We start from the raw sequence: 19,170 nt of genomic DNA, 5'->3' as shown, positions 1-19,170 counted from the left end.
CAGTGGGTTTTCTTGGTTTGGATTTGTACTCTTTAATTTCATCGTTTCAATCCCGAGTTTATAATGTTACCAGAGTAACCCTTGTAGAACACAAATTTTATCCTATTTTCCAGTTGCCATCAAGTCGACTCAAACTCATGGTGACCCCACGTGTGTCAGAGTGGAACTGTGCTCCACAGGATTTTCAATGACTGGTTTTTCAGAAGATAGCCAGACCTTTCTTCCAAGGCAGCTTGAGTGTACTCAAACTGCCAACCTTTCAGTTAGCTGCTGAGTGCATTAACCATTTGTACCACCAAAGACTGCTTGATCCTATTACTCCCCTCCTTATAGTTTCTTCAGAGGGAAACCTAGTGGCATAATGGAGTCAGAGAGACATGAGCTTGGGTCCTGGTTTAGCCACTTACTGGTTAGATAATCTTCAGCCTGTTACTTAAGCCCTCTCAGCCCTACATTCCTCATCTGTCGGGTGAGGACAGCAATGTCTCCCTCACAGAGCCATGGTGAGGGGATCCCATCATGCGGCCTGTGTCAAGAACTGGCAGTAGTGCTTGGCACATGGTGAGCCTCAATAAATGATAATTGTTATGGTTAGGATAATGTATTAATACTGAGCATCTCCCCACAGGGCACTGTCATGGTGCCTGTCTTAGTTATCTAGTGCTGCTATAACAGAAATACCATAAGTAAATGGCTTTAACAAACAAAAATTTATTCTCTCATAGTCTAGGAGACTAGACGTCCGAATTCAGAGTACCAGGTTTCTCTCTATGCCAGTTCTGGGGGAAGGTCCTTGTCATGAATCTTCCCCCTGATCTAGGAGCTTCTAAGCCAAGGGACCCTAGATCCACTCCCAGATCATCTTTCTTGGTGGTAGGTGGTCCCCCTTCCTCTCTGCTCAAATCTCTTTTCTATATCTCAAAACAGATTGGCTCAAGATACAGCCTAATCCTGTAGGTTGAGTACTGCCTCATCAACATAACTGCCTCTAATCCTGCCTCATTAACATCATAGAGATAGGATTTACAACATATAGAATAACCACATCAGATCACAAAATGGAGGACAACCACTTAATACTGGGAATCATGGCCTAGCCAAGTGGACACACATTTTTGGGGACACACTTCAGTCCATAACAGCACCCATCATATGGCTGTTGCCTGAGCATTTAACCTGATTTTCTTCCCACTCATCTTCTCCTCTCTGACCTATTTGCTTTCACTACACCCACTCCCACTATGTTGGAAGGAGCAGCAGAATGCTGTGCAACTACCATCAGGCGGTTTGGCTAAAAATACAACAGGAAGGAAGGTTGACTAAAAGATGGTTTGGGGATTTGGCTTTGTATTTCTCCCATTAGTATACAAAACTGGGAACCAGTGAGTCTCTGGCATTCTCCAGAATGAGAGTGCTGTGTCATCAGCTGCCTCCTATCATTATTGCTGCCCTAAAATGCCTGGGAGGGAGAAATTGCAGATCGTTACCCGCTTGCTACCCACACGGAAAAGAACAATCAAATCTATGTGGTTCACGCTGACCTAAATAGGAAATATGCAGGCTTTAAAGACTAGGATTTGGCATCATGCAAATCAAAATAAAATAAGTCATGAATAAGTAACCCTTTTACCCTCAGCTTTAAAGTCTTCATTTCTATGATTATTGCTGCGGAGGAAAGCAGGCCACATAAGCACCGTTTAGAATAGCTGAAGGCTAGCATTTTTTTTTGGGGAAAAATGGTAGTCAGAGCAATTTCCCTGAGGTTCTATAAGTACTAATTCTGTTTAATGTGACATTTCCTAAATAACCCCGGGTTCTTCGCAGAAACACACGTGGGAAGTTCAGAGAAGCTTGCAGCCTAGAGCGAGTCTGAGAGCCAACTAGTCATCAGTGTTTATGGACTGAGGAAATGTATCACTGGGGTTTAAGAAAAATATGTGGGTGTTCATGTAAGATTGTAGGGATGGGCAGCTAAGGTAAGCTGCTAACTTTGTTCTACTCCTACACAGGTGGGCAGTCGAGAGGCCACTATTTTCTTTGGATTTAAGGAGCTAAATAATTATTTCCTTCCCTTTTGTCTTAGCTTTCTCTCTCCTTTCATCTTCCTTCTTTCCCTGTCCCTGCTCTTTCTGTTGGCATATCTGACTTCTGAAAACTCAGAGGGCAAAAATGCTCTTATTAATAAATTATATTGTGGGGTTGTATGTTTAGGGTTCAGAGGCAGCCTCTTCCCTGCATCCCTCTTACCCATTCTCTGAGCCTGTTCATCTGAAAATATCAAAGACGGGAGAAGACTGTAGAAAAGAAAGAACTGTGGTCAGCTAAATCAGTATGATTTGTCTTAGGAAGTACGGTATCTTTATCGCAGAAGCCTGGGAGAGACCTTTTTGCTTACAAGTAAAGTGTTGTAACATACGTGGTTGACATTTCCTTTTGAATTTTTGGTTCAGCATTTCAGGAGGAAGTACCAAGTGAAACTTTGTTCTCAGCCTCCATTTAAAAAAAACAAAAAACAAAAACCTGTTTCCTGGAGTTGGTTCCAACTCATAGCAACCCTATAGGACAGAGTGGAACTGCCCCATAAGGTTTCCAAGGAGTGGCTGGTGGATTCAAATTGCCAACCTTTTGGTTAGCAGCCAAGCTCGTAACCACTGCACACCAGGGCTCCCAGTCTCCATTCCTGATGTGTTTATCCAGTGATGTAGAAACATTAGACTCTAAGGAATGGCATGTTCAGTGCAAACTGTGGCATGGCTATCCTAGTAGCTACTTCACTCTGCCCACAACTGTCCTACGCTCTCCTAAAATAGTCACACAATCCTCGTTTCTATTTTCAGACCTGCTTCCACATAGAATAATTAGCTTCAATCATTGCTCACAAGTTTAGCATCTAATTTGGGAAGAAGTATTTATTTTATTTGCCCTAAAACTATCTTGTTTAAGCTTCAAAGAGCCAGTATTCCAAGAGTTACTAGGCTCTAAGCTCCTCTCATAGATGCTCAGTCACCCTGTGTGGAAAGAATGTTGGACTAAACCCTGTCAAGAGGCGACCTCCCAGCACCGTGAGACTGACCTCCCTGCTCCCCGCCTCACTGAGGGCTCCCTGGACTTCACAACCAGAGCCCAGAGAAATCCTGTCTTAGTCATCTAGTGCTGCTATAACAGAAATACCACAAGTGGATGGCTTCAACAAAGAGAAGTTTATTCTCTCACAGTCCAGTAGGCTACAAGTCCAAATTCAGGGCATCAGCTCCAGGAGAAGGCTTTCTCTGTAGGCTCTGGATGAAGGTCCTTGTGATATATCAGCCTTCCCTTGGTGTGGGAGCATCTCAGCGTAGGAACCTCAGGTCCAAAGGATGTGTTCTGCTCCCAGCACTGCTTTCTTGGTGGTGTGAGGTTCCAGTGTGTCTCTGCTCACTTCTCTCTTTTATATCTCAAAAAAGATTGGCTTAAGACACTGTCTAATCTTGTAGACTTCATCAGTATAACTGCCACTAATCCATTTTATTATATCATAGTAATAGAGTTTATAAAACATTAGGAAATCACATCAGATTACAGAATGGTACACAATCACACAATATTGGGAATCATAACCCAGCCGAGTTGACAGATGTTTTTAGGGGACACGATTCAATCCATGACACCCCCACTTAAGCTCTCAGAATGTGGGAAGGACTCTTCTCCACAGAAGAGAAGTCTGAGTGATAGGAGTGGTGTTTACTGCCCAAGTCTGGGGACAGATTCTGGTTAAGGCCCCAGAGTGGGCAGGAGACATTCCCGCTGAGATCTGGCTTAGTGATCCAGAGCCCTCTAAACAGACAGACGCCACGCTGCACAGCCTGTGTGGGCTTCACATATATTCAAGGGTCCTACACACATACAGGATTGACGTCAGGAGAAATTCTACAAGTTGTTTTACTAAAAGCAAAGCTAGGGGGGCAAAATTAAGGTGAGAATTGTTTATCCAAAGATGAAAAACTATTTATTGAAAACTCTCATCTCTCAAGTCAGTCAGTGTCATGGATTGAATTGTGTCCTCCAAAAAATGTGTGTATCGACTTGTCTAGGTCATGATTCCCAGTATTGTATGATTGTGTACCATTTTATAATCTGATGTGATTTCCTCATGTGTGGAAACTCTTATCCCTATGATCTAATAAGATGGATTATCGGCAGCTACGTTAATGAGGTATGCAAGATTAGACAGTGTCTTAAGCCAATCTCTTTTGAGATATAAAAGAGAGAAGTGAACAGAGAGGGTGGTGCTGGGAGCAGAGCACGTCCTTTGGACCTGAGGTACCTGCGCAGAGAAGCTCCCAGACCAAGAGAAGACTGATGACACAGACCTTCCTCCAGAGCTGACATAGAAAGCATTCTCTTGGAGCTGACACCCTGACTTTGGACTTGTAGCCTCCTGGACTGTGAGAGAATAAATTTCTCTTTGTTGAAGCCATCCACTTGTGGTATTTCTGCTAGAGCACCACTGGATGACTAAGACAGTCAGAGATTTTTTTTTAATTGTTTTTTTTTTTAAAAAAAGCATCATATCCCTCCTAATTGTACTTTTCAGGGATTGATGTCTTTGGTCATTCACTCTCTTGGCACCTATGCTGCTACCTATTTATCACCTGTATGTATATTTAAACAAGCAGAAAAACCTCCTGATTTACTTTCAGAAGCAAAGACATTATAATTTTAAACTCTAATTTACTCAGCTTTAAAAAAAAAAAAGTGGATGAAAGTAATTCAGAGGATGTGAGGGTAGAAGCTTTTATTGCTGTCTTGCTTAGGTGATCTTAGGATGTTTATAGTGAATAAAATGAGCTTCAAAAAGACAGATTCCTTCCAACAAACTAAAAACGCCCTGCATCAGGGAAGTGATGTGTTGTTACCGCTAAATGACAGCATATGAGACAGCCCACACAATGATTATAGAAGAGTTCCTAATAATATGGGCACGACGATAAGTGGGGAAAACACAATACAGAAGTGTGTGTGTCTGTGTGTGTGAATAGATATATTAGAACAACCTAAGGAAAGTCTACCAAAAATGTTAGCAATGATTGTCTTTGCATAATAGTACTATACTTAATTTTTCTGTTCTTTTCTGTTTTATCAATTCTGCTAAAATGAGCTTGTATTCATTTATATCAAGGCTAGTACCAGTTGCCATGGAGCTGATTCCAACTCATGGTGACTCCATGTGTGTCGGAATAGAATTGTGCTCCATAGGGTTTTCAATGGCTGTTTTTTCAGAAGTAGACACCAGGTCTTCTGAGATGCCTCTGGGTGGACTCAAACCTCCAACCTTTGGGTTAGCAGTCCAGCATGTTAACTGTTTGTACTGCCCAGAGGCTTATATCAGGACGTAAGTCTCAATTGAAAGAGAAGGGGGAAAAATTATGAAATTATTATCAAAAGTCTCACTCCCATCCAGCATTAAGAACCTTGGTATCTAAAGACCTTTGGAGAAAAAAAAAGAACCTTTGGAAATGTCCCTGAAGGTCAGGAATAAGTGTTGTTGACAATGTTAATGGGTAGAACCCCTAACACTGCATTTTTGTTCCCCATGCAGCTCCCTCCCTGTTCGCAACCAGACCAAACCTCAGTCGCCACGAAATCTTCAGCTCTCTCTTGCTTTTGATTTTTACAATTTCCCTTGCAAAAAAAAGAAAGAAAAAGTCTTAATTGCCCTTGAAAGCCCCCCCCACCCCACACCCTTATTTTTAACCGTCATGCTCAGGAAGCAGGTGATTGGCGTCTTTTGAGAACACAGAGTTAGCGTAACCAGCAGCCGCTCTGTGGACAGGAGTGCACGTTGTGTGTCACTTCCCTCGGCTCTGCGAAAGCAGCTAAGAATTAGCTGGCTGTAGGGGCTGAGGAATTGTCTCCTTGTTTGCTTTTTATCTTCCTCAGCATGATAAGAATGTTTACACAAGGATGAAAAGTCATCCAGGATGCCTTTCTGGTCCCCGTGGAAAGAGCATGTTCAGGAGCTGACCTAGAGGTGGCTCGGCGGGAGGGATGCGGAGCTGTCAGCCGAGGGCTGGTCCAGGCAGAGCAAGAGGAGTTGAGCTTCGAGAGCAGGGTCTCTCCTGGGTGCTCTGAACGCTGCCCTGTGTGAGGCAGAACGGGCGTGTCCAGCCAGTCTCTGTTCCTCCCAGGAAGAAGGCTGTAAGCTGGTGGTGGGTCGACCTCCCTGTGAGAGTTATGTCACCAGGACCTACACAACCTGGGCTCTGGTGATGAAACTGACTTGAGCAGTGTGGTAGTTGTGCAAGTTTTAGCTCCAGAGAACCCAAAAGTAGGGGGGAGGGGTGCCATGCACACATGCACATACACGTGCACACACACACTCACACGGGTAAATTGGTTTAATTTGTACTTTCTCTCCTGCCCTAGTCATCTAGTGCTGCTATAACAGAAATACCACAAGTGAATGGCTTTAACAAACAGAAATTTATTCTGTCACAGTTTAGGAGGCTAGAAGTCCAAATTCAGGGCGCCAGCTCCAGGAGAAGCCTTTCTCTCTCTGTTGGCTCTGGGGGAAGGTCCTTGTCATCAGTCTTCCCCTGGTCTAGGAGTTTCTTAGCACAGGTACCCTGGGTCCAAAGAATACGCGCTTCTGGATCTTCTTGCTTAGTGGTAATGAGGGCCCCCTATCTCTCTGCTTGCTTCTCTCTTTTATATCTCAAAAGAGATTGCCCTCAAGGTACAACCTAATCTTGTAGATTGAGTCCTGACTCGTTAACATAACTGCCTTTAATCCTGCCTTATTAACATCATAGAGGTTAGGATTTACAACACACAGGAAAATCACATCAGATGACAAAATGGTGGACAGTCACGCAATACTGGGAATTATGGCCTAACCAAGTTGACACACATTTTGGGGGGACACAATTCAATCCATAACATCTCTTAATTGCATTTGAGCATTTGAGTTAGGGTTTTAATCCTGGCCTGGCCCACTCCCTGGCAGTAAGTGAACTTGCCCTTGTTACCTTTCTGAGCCCGAGTTTCCTCATGTGTGAAATGGAGTATTATTACCTATCTCACAGGGTTGTCATTAAGATTAAACATGATAATATGTGAAAAGTGCCTACTGTATAATTGGCAGTTAGTAAATGTTGGTTCCCTTCCCCTCCCCTTCCTCTCCCTCTGACCCTATATATATATATATATATATATATATATGTGTATATATTTAGTATTTTACAGTGGTTTATGTGAAAGTTTGCAAAGCAAATTAGTTTCTCATTCAGCAATTTATACACAGATTGTTCCATGACATAGATTGCAATCCCCACAATGTGTCAGCACTCTCCTCATTTCCACCTTGGGTTCCCTGTTTCAGTTTGTCCAGTTTTCCTGCCCCTTCCTGCCTTCTTAACTTTGCTTTTGGGAAAATGCTGCCCTTTTGGTCTCGTGTAGTTGATTGTTGTGAGCAGCGTATTCCTTCTGGATATTATTCTTTACTTTATAGGCCTGTCTTTTCATGTGGCAGAAAGGTGATCTCTGGGGGTGGCTTCAGTTTGAAGTTATAAGGGTGTCTAAACCCTGGTGGCATAGTGGTTAAGAGCTATGGCTGCTAACCAAAAGGTCAGCAGTTTGAATCCATCAGGTACTCTTTGAAAACCCTGTGGGGCAGTTCTACTGTGTCCTGTAAGGGTTGCTCTGAGTCGAAATTGACTCGACAGCAATGGATTTTTTTGGGTAAGGGCCATAGTCTTGGGGGTTCCACCAGTATCTATCAGACCAGTAATTCTGAATTTTGTTCTACATTTTTCTCACCCTCTATCCTTCTGTTGTGATCCCGGTCAGAGCTGACCCTATATTTTTTATAGGATTCAGAAGTTAACCTGGTCTTAGATTGTTGGCCATTTGTGTCTTTTTATTGTTGTCGGATTTACCCAAACTTAACTTATTAGGACTTAAAAACTAGTTGCCATCAAGTCAATTCTGTGCGTTACAGTAAAAGTAAGCTCTTATTCTAGGCAGTTTAGCGAGGGCTCTTTAGGTGGGCCTTTTCGGAACATTAAGGAAAGCCGATGCGATTTTTTTGAAGGGTGGAATGCACTTTCCCTGACCAGGGGCACAGAGCTTTTGGACAGGGCTCTTTCACAAGATTCTTTTTTTGTCTTTGAAATTTTTGGGAGAAAGGATCCAGAGATTCAGTAATAAGGCTGCCCTGCTCCAGCTGTTGGGGGCAAGTGTAGCGTGACAGGAGTGCTTTTTTGTGACAGACCCTCCCTCTAGCACCTACTAGCTGTGACATCTTGAATTTAAACTCAAGCTGCAGCTTACCCTTCCTGTGCAGCACATTCCTCATGGATAATGTGTAGCAATGTCTACCTCATTTGGGTTGTGGTAAGGATGACAGAGATGACTGGTGTACACACAAGTGGCTGCCTTAGTACCTCACAATAGCAAGGCTCTCAAGCAGGCTCCTCACAGTCTACCCTGCCACAGACCACCCCGGGATCCTGTTAAAATGCAGATTCTGATGCAGCAGGTGTGGGGTGGGCCTGAGATTCTGCATTTCTAGCAGGCTCCCCTGTAAGGTCAATACTGCCGGTCCCTGGACCACACTTTGAGTACCAGGGTTCTAAAAGGTGCTCCCATCCTAAGTTTGCTGTGAACTGTGAGTGCCAACAGTCAACAAAATTCTTTCCTCAATCCTAGAAATAAAAGGAAATAACCTACCCCTTACCTTGATCGTGAAAATCTGGGCATAGAATGCCTGCAACCATAAACACTCTCGTCTCCACCCCCTTAAATTATTAATTTTCGCCAATAATATAGTCATACCAGAGGAGAGGGCAGGAAGGTCATCAAGAGCAAGGCTTCAGATGTACAAAATAAAGACAGCCCTTAAGGTTCAGGAATTACAGTTCCCTAGGTCTCCTTGGGAAACCCTGGTGGCGTAGTGGTTAAGACTTATGGCTACTAACCAAAAGGTCGGCAGTTCAAATCTACCAGGCGCTCCTTGGAAACTCTATGGGGCGGTTCTACTCTGTCCCTATAGGGTTGCTATGAGTCGGAATCAACTAGACGGCAATGGGTTTTAGGTAGATCTCCTTGAGCTTACCTGATAGTGAAAGGTTTGTAAATATAGAAGCCACCCTGACATAAAATTTGAAAAACAAAGGGAAGTGAGAATGTCTTTCCTTCCTGCAGTGGTTCTCATGCTTTAGAATCACCTGCTGTTAATTGTTGTTACTTGCTATTGAGTCAATTCCAACTCATGGCAACCACCTGCAGGGGCTGTAAAAACACAGATTCCTCAGCCCTATCCCCAGAGGTTCCTATTCATCCCATCTGGGTAAGGCTTGAGAATCTGCATTTGTAATATGTTCCCAGATGATGCTGGTCTAAGGACCACATTTTCTTTTTTTAATTGTCTTTTAGGGGAAAGTTTACAGCACAAATTAGTTTCCATTCAAAAAATTTGTACACAGATTGTTTTGTGACATTAGTTGTAATCCCCACAATGTGTCAGCACCTTTCCCTTTCCACCCTGGGTTGTCTGTGTCCATTCATCCAGGTTTTCTGTTGCTTCCTGCCTTCTGGTCTTCACTTTTGCATAGGTGCTGCCCATTTGGTCTCCTATGCTTGATTGAATTAAGAAGCACATTCCTCACGTGTGTTGGTGTTTGTTTTATAGACCTGTCTAATCTTTGGCTGAAAGGTGAACTTTGTGGGTGGCTTCAGTTCTAAGTTAGCAGGGTGTCCAGGGGCCATAGTCTCAGGGATTCTTCCAGTCTCTGTCAGACCAGTAAGTCTGATCTTTTTTTTTTTTCTGGTGAATTTGAATTTTGTTTTACATTTTTATCCCGCTTTGTCCAGGACCCTCTGTTGTGATCCCTGACAGAGCGGTTGGTGGTGGTAGCTGGGCACCATCTAATTCTTTTGGGCTCAGGCTGGTAGAGGCTGTGGTTCATATGGTCCATTAGTCCTTTGGACTAATATTTTCCTTGTGTCTTTCGTTTTTCTTCATTCTCTTTTGCTCCAAATGTGCTGGGACCAATAGATATATCTTAGATGGCCGCTAGCAAGCTTCTAGGATTCTAGACGCTACTCACCAAAGTAGGATGTAGAACATTTTCATTACGAACTATGTTATGCCAATTGACCTAGATGTCCCTGGAGACAATGGTAAGGACCACATTTTGGAGGGCATGACCATAGTCCCAAAAGGCCATCATCCAGAATGGTGAACATGGAGAACAATGGTGTCATTCTGTGCCTCCTCTTCCTACTACTGACCCCTCTGGTTGAAGTTGTTTCCAGGAATGGTCAGAATATGGGGGTGTTTAAGCTGAGGTGGGGCTTGGGGTGTGAATGCAAGTTCACCTGTCTTCAGGTATCTGAAGGTCCTCCTGAGGGCTAGGAGGAGTTAGAACAGTTTGGTGGTTTTCTCGCAAGGCATCATCCCGATGGCGCAGATGCCTGCAGACTGCCCTTCCTAGCACGCCAGATCCCCCAGGGGCTCAGCCACACACAGCGCACAGAGCTGGGCCTCTCTAGTCTGACTGGGTATGCTAATCATCTGGGTTTTTTTAAAAAATAGAGCTTCCCGGAGTGCCTCGTAGGAGACTGTAATGTGCTGCTGAATTTGAGAACCCTGTGAGGAGAGCAGGGAAGCACCAGATGGGCATTGGAGAGCTGTTCTCATTTGCAGTGATTCTTGGATTCAACTCTGATGATCACTCAGCAAGCAAATGACTCCCCGGCAGGAAATTGGCCTCTTTGTCAAGTACTCTTACTCACTAAGTACCTAAAGTTATAGTCAATAAATTCAGGCTATATTTCCCAAAGTGCTTCATTTCCCATCCAAGGACAGCTTTCCACTAGTAGCATCTGGCTAAGGGCATCCATTGAGGGTGAAGCCCCCGTCTACGGCTGCTCCATGTTTTCCTCTGGGCAGTGTTGAGTGTGGACCCGAGAGAAGTCACCAATGACCACATTCAGGAGAGAACATTTCCCCAGACAGCCGAGCAGAACAGAGTGCATCTCTGTGCAAAAAGTGAGGAAAACATGGAGGCATTTATTCCGATAATTAGCTCCAAGGAGAAATTCCCCTTTCTGCTTGACATGTTATTGTTGTTAGATGCCATCAAGTTGGTTCCAACTCATCGCAACTCCCTGTACAACAGAACGAAACACTGCCTGATTCTGTACCATCCTCACAGTTGTTACAATTGAGCCTGTTGTCGAAGCCGCTGTGTCAGTCCACCTCCTTGAGGGTCTTCTCTTCTTCGATGACCCTCTACCAAGCATGATGTCCTTCTCCAGGACTGGTCCCTCCTGATAACATGTCCACAGTATGTGAGACAAAGTCTTGCCATCCTTGCTTCTAAGGAGCATTCTGGCTGTACTGCTTACAAGACAGATTTGTTCATTCTTCTGGCAGTCCATGGTATATTCAGTATTCTTTGCCAATACCATCATTTAAAGGTGTCAGTTCTTCTTCGGTCTTCCTTATTCATTTCCAGCTTTTGCATGCATATGAGGTGATTGAAAATACCATGGCTTGGGTCAGGCGCACCTTAGTCCTCAAAGTGACATGTTTGATTTTGAACACTTTAAAGAGGTCTTTTGCAGCAGATTTGCCCAATGCAATACATCCTTTGATTTCCTTTTTTTTTTTAATTGTGCTTTATGTGAAAGTTTACAGCTCAAGTTAGTTTCTCATACAAAGATTTATACACACATTGTTATGTGACCCTAGTTGCTCTCCCTATAATGTGACCACACATTCTTCCTTTCCACCCCAGATTTCCCATGTCCATTCAACCAGCTCCTATCCGTTTCTGCCTTCTCATCTCGCTTTGGCTTCAGAAATAGTTTTAGTTCTAGGTTAACAGAGTCTGGGGGCCATGTGTTCTGGGGTTCCTCTAGTCTCAGTCAGACCATTAAGTCTGGTCTTTTTACTAGAATTTGAGTTCTGTACCCCACTTTTCTCCCACTCCATGAGGGGCTCTCTGTTGTGTTCCCTGTCAGGGCAGTCATTGGTGGTAGCCGGGCACCAGCTAGTTCTTGTGGTCTCAGGCTGATGGAGTCTGTGGTTTATGTGGTTCCTTTCGTCTCTTGGGCTAATATTTTCCTTGTATCTTTAGTGTTCTTCATTCTCCTTTGCTCCAGGTGGGTTGGGACCAATTGATGCATCTTAGACGGCCGCTCACTAGCGTTTAAGACTCCAGATGCCAGTCACCAAAGTGGGATGCAGAACATTTTCTTAATAAACTTTGTTATGCCAGTTGACCTACATGTCCCCTGAAACCATGGTCTTCAGACCCCTGCCCCTGCTATGCTGTCCCTTGAAGCGTTTGGTTGTATTCAGGAAACTTCTTAGCTTTTGGTTTAGTCCAGTGGTGCTGACTTCCTCCTGTACTGTGCGTTGTCCTTCCCTTCACCTAAGACAATTCTTGTCTACTATCTAGTTAGTGAATTCCCCTCTCCCTCCCTCCCCTCCCTCGTAACCATAAAGAATGTTTTCTTCTATGTTTAAATCTTTTCTTGAGTTCTTATAATAGTGGTCTCATACAATATTTGTCCTTTTGCGACTGACTAATTTCACACAGCATAATGCCTTCCAGACTCATCCACGTTATGAGATGTTTCTTGGATTCATTGTTGTTCTTTATCATTGCGTAGTATTTCATTGTGTGACTATACCATAACATCCTTTGATTTCTTAACTGCTGCTTCCTTGGGCATTAATTGTGGATCCAAGTAAAATGAAATCCTTCAGTCTTTTCTCTGTTTATCATGATGTTGCTTATTGGTCCAGTTGTGATGATTTTTGTTTTCTTTATGTTGAGGTGTAATCCATACTGAAGGCAGTAGTCTTTGATCTTTGTCAGTAAGTTCTTCAAGTCCTCTTCACTTTGAGCAAGCAAGATAGTGTCATCTGCATATTATAGGTTTTTAATGAGTCTTCTCCAATCCTGATACTGCGTTCTTCATATATTCCAGCTTCTCAGATTATTTGCTCAGCATACAGATTGAATAACTATGGTGAAAGGATACAACCCTGACTTTAAACCACACGGTATCCCCTTGTTCTGTTCAAATGACTGCCTCGTGGTCTGTGTATAGGTTCCACATGAGTACAATTAAGTGTTCTGGAATTCCCATTCTTCACAATGTTGTCCATAATTCGTTATGATCCACACAGTCAAATGCCTTTGCATAGTCAATAAAACGCAGGTAAACATCCTTCTGGTTTTCTCTGCTTTCAGCCAAGATCCATCTGACATCAGCAGTGATATCGCTTGTTCCATGTCCTCTTCTGAACCCGGCTTGAACTTCTGGCAGTTCCTGTCGACGTACTGCTGCAACTGCTTTTGAATGATCTTCAGCAAAATTTTACTTGTGTTTGATATTAATGATATTGTTCGATAATTTCCACATTCTGTTGGATCACCTTTCTTTGGAATGGGCACAAATATGGGCCTCTTCTAGTTGATTGGCCAGGAAGCTGTCTTCCAAATTTCTTGACATAGACTAGTGAGCACCTCCAGTGTCACATCCATTTGTTGAAACAACTCAGATGGTATTCCGTCAGTTCCTGGAGCCTTGTTTTTCGCCATTCCCTTCAGTGCAGTTTGGACCTCTTCCTACAGTACCGTCGGTTCTTGATCATGTTTTATTTCCTGAAAGGGTTGAACGTCAACCAATTCTTTTTGGTATAGTGACTCTGTGTATTCCTTCCATCTTCTTTTGATGCTTCCTGCATCGTTCAGTATTTTCCCTGTAAAATCCTTCAATATTGCAACTGAAGCTTGGATTTTTTCTTCACTTCTTTCAGTGTGAGAAATGCCGAGCATGCTCTTTCCTTTTGGTTTTCTAACTCCAGGTCTTTGCACATTTCATTATAATACTTTACTTTGTCTTCTCAAGCCACCCTTTGAAATCTTTTGTTCAGCTCTTTTACTTCATCATTTTTTCCTTTCACTTCAGCTACTCGATGTTCAAGAGCAAATTTCAGAGTCCCTTCTGACATCCATTTTGGTCTTTTCTTTCTTTCCTATCTTTTAATGACCTCTTGCTTTCTTCATGTATGATGTCCTTGATGTCTGGTCTTCAGTCATTAGTGTTCAATGAGTCAAATCTATTCTTGAGATGATCTGTAAATTCAGGTGGGATATACTCAGGTTCGTATTTTGGCTTTTGTGGATTTGCTCTAATTTTCTTCAGCTTCAGCTTGAACTTGCATATGAGCAATTGATGGTCTGTTCCGCAGTCCGCCCCTGGCCTTTTTCTAACTGATAATATTGAGCTTCTCCATCATCTCTTTCCACAGATGTAGTCGATTTGATTCCTGTGTATTCCATCTGGCGAGGTCCATGTGTATCGTCGCCATTTATGTTGTTGAAAAAAGGTGTTTGCAATGAATAAGTCGTTGATCTTACAAAATTCTATCATGAGATCTCCAGCATCATTTTTACCACCAAGGCCTTCTTTGTTTCCAGCTTTCACGTTCCAATCACCAGTAATTATCAATGCATCTTGATTGAATGTTCGATCAATTTCAGACTGCAGAAGTTGGTAAAAATCTTCAATTTCCTCATCTTTGGCCTTAGTGGTTGGTGAGTAAATTTGAATAATAGTCATACTAACTGGTCTTCCTTGTAGGCATATGGATATTATCCTACCACTGACAGTGTTGTACTTCAGGATAAATCTTGAAATGTTCTCTTTGACGATGAATGTGACACCATTCCTCTTCAATTTGTCATTGCTGGCATAGTAGACCATATGATTTTGCTTGTCATACATGTATTTAAAGAGTTTGCTGACTCACCCAGCAAGTACTTGGAGAGCGTTTCTGGGTGCCATACTGTGTACTAGGTGTGGGATTTATAAAGATGATTTGGGCACAGTCCCTGCCCTTGTGGAATCCACTGCTGGGGAAGTAAAGACTCTTACAAAACTAACTGTAAAAGCGGCATGTCTCCTAGAAGCAACCAACTGCCCTCACGTCAACCCTGATTCATGGCGCCCTCATGTGTATCAGAGTAGAACTGTGCTCCATGGGATTTTCAGTGACTGATTTTTCAGAAGTAGATCTCCAGGCCTTTCTTTCAAGATGTCTCTGGGTGGACTCGAACCTCCAATCTTTTGGTTAGCAGTAGAACACGTTAACCCTTTGTACCACCCAACTCCTATAATAGCCCTTATCTAAAGGAGACCTCCCAGCGCTCCCCCTTCACTTGCCCTGTGTTGTTTTTTCCACAGTGCTTGTCACTGTAGAGATTATTGACTGAGAGTATTGACCTGTCTCTCACCTTCCCTCTTACAGTAAGCAGTGCGAGAGCAAAGACCAGGGCTTTATACCTTGGCCTCTATCAGCCACTGGCCGGGGGAGCCCAGCAAGGGCATGAGGGAAGCTCTCTGCAGCCACGACATTCCCTGAGGGGGCTGACAGCTGAAGGCTAGCAATCCACAGTGCCTCAACATCTGGGCAGATACTCAGGGAGGGCCTGGGCAGCTGCTGCAGTTCTCAAACCTTAATGTGGATCAGAATCCCCTGAAGGGCTACTTAAAACAGACTGCTAGGCCCCACTCCAGACTTTCTGATTCGGTAGGTCCAGGGTAGGACCTGAGAATTTAAGTTCCCAGGTGATGCTGATGCTGTGGGTTCCTGTACCATACTTCGAGAACCACAGAGGTAGTACATCTGTGTGGCCATCACAACTTACCTAGTGGATAGGTGGAGGGTGGACGGGATGACAGAGGGGCAAGGAGACTTCATAGATGCAATGACAGTGACCCAGGTGACAGAAGATGGGGCTCTAAAACAGTATCACAGCAGTGGGTGTGGAAAAGAGAAAGGGGAATCCAGACACATGTGACATTGGAGTCAATGGGCTTGGTGAGAGGTTGGATGTGGGAGGAGAGGGAGGAGTCAGAGCCCGCTGGGTGGATGGAAATGCCATGAAATGATGTACATGGGGAAGACGGGTTTGTGCTGGGTAGTGGGGAATTGTATGACACCTTTTGGACATGGTGGGCTTGAGATTCTATGGTGACTTTCATATGGAAACGTTAAAGAGGCCGTCAGAAACACAATTCAAAACTGAAGAGAGAAATCTGAGCTGCAGATACAGATTTTGGAGTTGTTGGGATATGGATGTAAGCAGAAGCTGTGGGACTAAATGAGATTAGTTAAGGACAGCTCATTAAATAGAGAGCTTGGTGATAAGCCCAGAAGGAAGCCAAGAAGCCCCTGTCTTGGAGGGCTGGGTAGAGAAAGCGATGAGTGTCATCTTCCCAGATGCATAAAGTGAAGGGGAAGAGGGTATCACCAAGGAGGGGCAATGCCAGATGTAGAAGCATCTAGAAAATGGAGCCAAACATCTGACCAATTCTGGGGACCCCCTCAAAGGAACCAAGCCCCAGAGGACGGGGTGTATTTGAGGCATGAATTAGGGAAACTAGTCTACATATGTTGAGGTTGGTTTTTGGACTCCTTGTTTTACTTTGCCTGCACAGGTATGGTTTTCTGTTGCCTTGGGGTAAAGTGGCTTTATGGTTCTCACACCATAAATGATGAACAGAAAGAAGTACGTGGCTTACACATACATGGGGTGCAATAGCCATCGATGACAGCAGAGCTCTCTGAGAGGAAGCCTATGGTGAACAACATGGTAGATCAAGATGAAGCTAGGATCATTGTTTGCTCCCTTCATGCTAAGCTCTGTAGTCCCTGGGTGGTACAAATGGTTAATGCACTCAGGTGCTAACCGAAAAGTTAGAGGTTTGGCACCTCGGAAGAAAGGCCAGGCTATCTACTTTCATTCTACCTTGATACACATGGGGTTGCCATGAGTCAGAATTGACTTCATGGCAACTGGTGGTTTAAGCTAAACTCCAGGGAGAAAAGAGACCATGTATTCATCTTTGGGGCCCTGGTGGCACAGTGGTTAAGAGCTCAGGCTGCTAATCAAAAGGTTGGCAGTTCAAATCCACCAGCCACTCCTTGGAAACCCTGTGGGGCAGTTCTACTCTGTCCTATAGGGTTGCTATGAGTCAGAATCAACTCGATGACAGTGGGTTTTTCTTTTTTGGGGGTGGTGGTGGTGTATTCATCTTTTTTCCCTTTAGATTTGATTCTGATCTCGGTCCTTCTGGGATCTTGAATCCACTGGTTTTACGAGGATAAAAAGGATTCTGACCACTCTTTTTGAGTTGTCCATCTCTTGCCCCCCTCTGTTTGGTCAAGAATGCTACAAAGAACGCATTTCTGTGAACTGAGAGTCCGCAGATGATAACTCTGCATTTCATAGCTGGACAGTTTACTTTGTAGTCTGAGCTGTTTGTTTTGTTGTCTGGGTCCGCTCAAGCCCTGGGTTTTGGGAAGACGGGGATGGAGTTCTATAAGTCTCTGAATACGAACAATGAGCCCAAATCACGCAGTTTTTCAATTTCTCAAGCTGCCATCAGCTAGGACAGGCGGGAACACACGCTGACTTGCGTCTGTCTTTGCAGTTCTGTGCAGAGCTCAACCAGCCAATCCTGCCCAACGTCCGCAAGTGGAAGGGGCCCCGGGGAAGCTGGAAAGCCATTGTTGCTGAGAAACCCTCCTGTCAGCTCCAGAAGGTACCACCAAAGGCAAAACTGGGCCTTTTCTTTTCATTGTATTTAAACATGCTTTCTCCCGAATCAAGGGCATTTTAAAGTGTACTTTGCCAGTATCCTTGATGCAATTTTGTGTTCCTGCCCATTTTCTTTAAATAGTTGCTATTTATTTCAAAACCCCGCTTCTTGTGTGGTGTTTAGATTGGGAATGGACTGCTGCCCAGACAGAAATGAGAGCTTGGGGTGTTGGGAGGAGAGGAGATATCCAGTCTGGGGACCAGGCAGCAAATGGGATATTTTTGTCCTTTGTCTCTACAATCCCATTGTCACCGTTCTGTCTTCTGCCAAGTTTGTCGAGTGCCCATTGTTCATTGATTGAAAACTTCAAGTACACCTTAATTCATACATAAAGTATTTGCTAAATTTGCTCACAGGAATTGTCTTAGTTATCTAGTGCTGCCGTAACAGAAATACCACAAGTGAATGCCTTTAACAAACAGAAATTTATTCTCTCACAGTCTAGGAGGCTAGAAGTCCGAATTTAGGGCGCCAGCTCCAGGGGAAGGCTTTCTCTATCTGTCAGCTCTGGGGGAAGGTCCTTGTCCTCAATCTTCCCCAGTCCAGGAGCTTCTCAGTGCAGGGACTCCGAGTCCAAAGGACACGCTATTCTTCTGGCTCTTGTTTCTTGGCGGTATAAGGTCCCCATGTCTCTCTGCTGGCCTCTCTTTTTATATCTCAAAAGAAATTGACTCAAGATACAATCTAATCTTGTAGATTGAGTCCTCCCTCATTAACGTAACTGCCTCTAATCCTGCCTCATTGATATCATAGAGGTAGGATTTACAGCACATAGGAAAATCACATCAGATGACAAAATGTTGGACAGTCACACGGTACTGGGAATCATGGCCTAGCCAAATTGACACACATTTTGGGGGGACACAATTCAATCCATAACAGGAATGATCTGTTGAAATTTTCAGCAGATTTTGATTTGGAATTTTCTCTTGTCAGTATCACCCATACAGATGTGGGTAACTCTGTATGTGATACATTTTCACTCCTACACACCATATTCAAGACCCATTTTTACTCACCTTGGAATCTGCAATGTCAGTGAGGTTTGAGATTTAAAAAATAAATACTCCTGATAGTTAATCATGAGTTAAAAAAATCATTATAGAGTTTTCCTGTAAATGCGGATGTTATGTGTTTATCTCCATTATACCTAATACACATGCGCTGTACTTGTGTATGTGGCTGATATTGATCAATGGGGCTTTTAAGTCATAAATATATACTGGATTAAAAGTATCTAGTCATTTATTGGCAATAGCCCCCACTCTTTTCATAAGCTGTTATTGTTGTCAGCTGCCATCGAGTCGAGTCCAACACATAGCAACCCTCTGCACAACAGAATGAAATCATGCCCGGTCCTGTGCCATCCTCACAATCATTGCTGTTTGAGCCCATTGTTGTTTAAAAATGTGCATGTGAATTTTATTTCCTGTTGTGTTAATTTCTTAGGGCTGCCATAACAAATCACAACACATCGGGCAGCTTACAAGAACAGAAATT

At 43.6% G+C, this 19,170-nt stretch overlaps 1 protein-coding gene across 1 annotated transcript in view; it reads left to right on the top strand.

Moving 5' to 3' along the window:
- Nucleotides 1-19,170, top strand: part of EEPD1 (endonuclease/exonuclease/phosphatase family domain containing 1) — a 161,650-nt gene that overhangs the window by 119,671 nt on the left and 22,809 nt on the right. Inside the window, exon 3 of the mRNA XM_004385306.2 lies at nucleotides 17,503-17,613. Within this exon, the coding sequence (XP_004385363.1) occupies nucleotides 17,503-17,613 (111 nt within the window). The remainder of the gene's footprint in view (nucleotides 1-17,502; nucleotides 17,614-19,170) is intronic.

This window comes from Trichechus manatus, unplaced genomic scaffold (genome assembly GCF_000243295.1).
Source record: "Trichechus manatus latirostris isolate Lorelei unplaced genomic scaffold, TriManLat1.0 scaffold00137, whole genome shotgun sequence".
NCBI classification, from domain to species: domain Eukaryota; kingdom Metazoa; phylum Chordata; class Mammalia; order Sirenia; family Trichechidae; genus Trichechus; species Trichechus manatus.
This window is presented reverse-complemented; position numbering and strand designations above follow the sequence as displayed.